The 4,613-nt window shown below is 43.0% G+C and overlaps 1 protein-coding gene across 1 annotated transcript; it reads right to left on the reverse strand.

Annotated features, from left to right (window-relative positions):
• Nucleotides 1-1,807: 1,807 nt before the first annotated feature.
• On the reverse strand, nucleotides 1,808-3,871 carry LOC133890358 (putative zinc finger CCCH domain-containing protein 51). The gene is made up of 7 exons (XM_062330754.1): nucleotides 3,564-3,871; nucleotides 3,267-3,428; nucleotides 3,091-3,162; nucleotides 2,500-2,582; nucleotides 2,221-2,388; nucleotides 2,058-2,109; nucleotides 1,808-1,853 (listed from the first exon to the last, which is right to left on the reverse strand). The coding sequence occupies exons 1-7, from the start codon at nucleotides 3,869-3,871 to the stop codon at nucleotides 1,808-1,810; spliced, it is 891 nt and encodes a 296-aa protein (XP_062186738.1).
• Nucleotides 3,872-4,613: the final 742 nt, after the last annotated feature.

Raw genomic sequence — 4,613 nt, forward strand, 5'->3', positions numbered from 1 at the left:
TCAAAAACTGATATTGATAGTGTTTTTGAGCCGGCACTGATGTGCCTTTCTACCATAGTGGTTTCATGTTATTGTTTATCAACAATGCATGATCAATTCATAGGCCTTATCAGCTGAGTCCAAGAAAATATTATAATTGTAATATCTACTAATAAATTAATTTGTTTTAGGCGGATTACAATTCTACGATACTTGTTTCAGCTTAAAATCATCATCTCACACTTAAAACAGAGCTAACACAGCCTCTACGCAAGATGAACCTAAGATAGTGAGCGTCATCTTGTTCTTGCAACAGTTTAATGCAATGGGGAAGAAAGCTACACCATATCTGAAGATAATTCCCTAGCGTGCATGTAAATGCGGATGTACGTCCTAAGTTCAAATAATTTCCAATAAGAATTTGAGTGACAGTTTTAAATAGTTCTATCCATCATGAATGTTATCCTTACATTATAAAAAAAAAGAGCAGATTTGGCATTTGCTAGGGGAATTAGCTACTCTAGTCGCCACCAACCCCACCCCCCACACACACAACCACCAAATCCCCAGCACGCCAGAACGAACCCATGATAAAAAAAAAATCGTATCCAGAATCCAGCCAAAGTTCACCGAAAAATAATCCTCCTATTGAGTCGGATACATGACGAACCGCCGCAAGAAACAGAATAAGGAAAACACAAGATAAACTACCCCCATGCCCCAACGCGCATCAGCAGCCAAGAACCGCACTAGCGCTCCAAGAACCCCCGCAAGAACTCATCAAGACAAGATAGAGCAAGGAGCAGTTCTCTGTAGTCCCAATGCACTAATCTCGTCTTCCTCGGGGAGCAGCGCACGGCGGTTGTGGTCGAGCGCTCCGCCATCCTCCCCCCTGCGTTCCTTGGTGTCGCATGGTGCTGTGTTGCTGCGCCAGGCCGCCAGCGGATCCAGTTCCTATGCAGTTGCTAGTGCGACTGCTTAAGTTGCAGTCATCAGCAGGGATTTTGTGGACCGTGGGAGGCTAGGAACACGTGGAGAGATCCTCTACATCATCAGTGACGTCGTTGTTGACACGCAGAGCCTATTAAAAGTTGGTCCACGTGTCAGCGATAAAGACACTGTGATGTTATATCTGACGAACAGGTTCCTGCGAACACAGTGCAGCCGCGGCCTGATGGGTAGCACCAACGCAGGCTCATGTCTGCCCAGGTGCGAAACCACACCACAACCGTGGAAGCATCAAGCATGTCACGGCTGGTGGAGGATGTCAGGGATAGATGGTGGCAGCAAAACTTTAGATTCAATCATGGGTGTTTAAGCAGCCAGTAAGCACCGTCCCATGAAAGATGCATCAACTGGAGATTCAGTAACTAAGCAAGACCAACACATTAACAGAGAACGACAAAAACAAATGAACAGGTGCAGCATAGTTCATTGTTTCCTCAGAATGAGACTTAAATGTATTATTCCCATCTTGGACTAGATTGCATGCATGGCTACACTCTCTTATGCACAATGATGTTTCTGCTTTGCAATGAGATGTAAAATGGCCTTTTCTACGAAAACCTGCTTCAACTATGCTTTAGATGTATACCTTTTCTATAAGATTATACTTCAACAATACCTATATGTTTCAGCAAGTGATAACAACTTCTGCATGGCTCAACTAAAGTAAAATGCTCTCGGTCATGTCCTTTTGTTGACTGCACACTGAACTGCATCTGATGTACATCATCTATGTATCTAGTATACAGTATAGTTTCAAGTCACTGATCATAGAGCACTTAGCGCTTCTGAACCTATGGCAATGTCGCAGAGATGCTTCCTCTCACAAGTAAATATCATCAAGATTTTCTGGAAGCCCGTAGTCATCACTGCAAAAATAGTTTGCACGGTTCAGATGTTGCAGCCAGATTAATTAAGTGACAAAAGGAGAAGATGTACAGCACTTCAGCAGGGTAATTGCACTGACTTCATTGTTTCTACGTTGAAAGACTAAAGTGACAATCGTATCAATAAATCATCCTAGACGTCGATAAAAGATAGCTGAATCTACTAGCATAAACAGGAGAACCCACCAATCCTGAGTTGCCGGTGCATCATCCAAACGATCTGACACATGTGAAGATTCTGCCATATTGTCAACTAAAAGATTTACAGAATCAAGTAAGCTTACTAATAAAAGAACTGAAAAGGTAGCTGCACACTACAAGGACAAGCATGGACAATTCATATGAATACCTAGCAAAGGGCCTGCTTTATTAACAGAGTGAACAGGCAGGTTATGTGTTGGTGGTGAAGCCATTTCTGGCACATTATTGACACTACTCTTTACAGTAACAATTCCTAGATCACGCTCATCATTCAGTTTCTCCCGGAATAATTCACGATGACTTGATATGCTTTCTCCTGGAGAGATGAGAAGAGAAATAACTTACGGCAAAATATATTATCATAGTTTGGGTCATGAAATGCACCCGGAACGACACGGCACAAAACCGAGTATTATTCAGTACTCACCTGTATGATGCTCATAAATGACATTGGCATCTGACAACTGATGTGAACCAGAGTTAGAATGGGCATCTTCCTGAGCCAACTTCCTGTAATTTAAATACATTGGAAAGTTGAGCATTCAGAGTTTGAAAAATAGGACTCCTTTGTTCCTAAACTTGTAGATAAGAGAGAGGACTCAATTACATAAGGTAATAACAAATAGTGCACAAACACCAAAACTAATCCATGCATAAGTTAGTACACTTATCTGCTCATGCATAAGTTATCAGTAGCCTGATGTGCAGCTGTCAATAGGAAGAATACATGATAACAGCCAAACATGGAAAACTTCAACCACAGTTAACAGTAAATATTCTAGGCATGAACATGTCAAACCATACATGAGCTATAATTTTAACGGAAGATGGTAGTACTAGTAGTGGTGGTAGTGGTACAATATGTAAGCAGCAGGCAACAGAAAACAACCAAGTATTAGATCCTTACTCTAGTTCATGTTTTTTCTTGCAGGCTTTCACAAAAACTTGATCACCACCGATGAAGTGAGGGGTGTTTCGACTCCTTTCTGATAAGATTCGTTTTACCGTCTCGGGGTACAGAAAGCTCACATAACCAAACATGCGTTTCTGCCGAAGTGGAATTCGCACATCATGGACAGGACCGTACCGGCTGGCAGAAATATCATGGTAATATTATTTACAGCTGCATAAAGACATAACAGGTAGAAGCTTCATGTCAAAATGCACCAGACACTAAAGTTAAGACGGCAATACCTGAAGTAGTTCCAAGCATCTTGTTTAGAGAATGTGCTTTTAGGCTCGAAAGTAATATAAATCTTGTTAGAATCATAGATAGCAGAAGGCATCACCAATTTGAAATCATCAGCCAAGAACTTAGGAGCATCTTCCACCGGGACAATATAATGCTGCCCTTGTCTGAAGTTGAAACAGCAGTAGTCATAACGATAACGCTTAAAGAAATTGTGCCGTTTGCTAGTTAATAATATGCAACTTAAGAAACATACACATATCTAAAGTAGCTTAGATGCATAAGATAAGATCAGAAGAAACCTCTCGATCACTCTGGTGGTGTTAAGCCTCAAGAGCAGACCTATGAGGTTGTAATAAGCCTTGCCATGCTGCTGGCCCTCTGCGCCGAATCCCTCAACCCGCAGAGGCTTTCCATACCTCTCAATGTATATACTTGCCAGAGACTCAATTGGGACTCTTGGCGGTTGCAGCGAAAACAGGAGCTCTCTAATCTCCTTCTCTAGCATGGGCAATGACTCAAGGGTGTGAACTTGCCTCTTGTTGTGCATCTCAGGGAAACCAGACTCGTGGGAAAACCGACAGTCCTCACCTTTCTTACAGCAGCCCATGGAGAGGTGGAAATGACAAGGAGCAGTTGGAACATTGGGGGCAAATGGAGCCTGAATTCCATCAAAATTGCCGCTTGGCTGAAACTGAGGCTGCCATGGTCCAATTTGATCAAATGGGGGGAATGGAGCCTGGCTTCCGCAAAAACTGCTGCTTGGGTGAAACTGAAGCTGAGAATGGGGGAATTGTAAGCCATGCCCCCATGAAGGTGGCTGCAGTGGGGGTAGTTGTAAGAACTGTTGCTCAGGGGGTACACTGAAAGACTTCGCCTCAACGATCAGGTGGCGTATTTGGTCATCCGAGGCTAGTACATACTCTCTGATCTCCTCAGGGGTTTTGCGTGAGACGATGTAGGCAACGATCCCTTCGGGGTTCCATGGATGAAGCTGTCGGACCCTATTCCGCAACGAGCTCACACATTCGTCTATGTCCATTTCTTGCTTCCTGCAGCACAGAGAACGAGATTGCTGGAACTCATTGCAAGACAAGATTTTGCGATAGCAAATGCAGGTGATTCTTAATTTCTTATTTCCTCAAAAAAAAAAACTTAAGGTTCCCCCAAAAAATGCAGGCGATTCTTCTGTGGGGAGTTGAAAGAACAAGTAAACAAACGGCAACCATAGAGAGCAGTAGTGCACCAGAAAACAGCAAAGCTTGCATCATTCTCTGCTTCCACCGATGGAAAAGAACTAGCATTTGCCCAAATTCGCGTTCCCATTTCGTAGTTCCAAAATTGACGAACAA

This window comes from Phragmites australis, chromosome 14 (genome assembly GCF_958298935.1).
Source record: "Phragmites australis chromosome 14, lpPhrAust1.1, whole genome shotgun sequence".
Lineage (NCBI taxonomy): Eukaryota > Viridiplantae > Streptophyta > Magnoliopsida > Poales > Poaceae > Phragmites > Phragmites australis.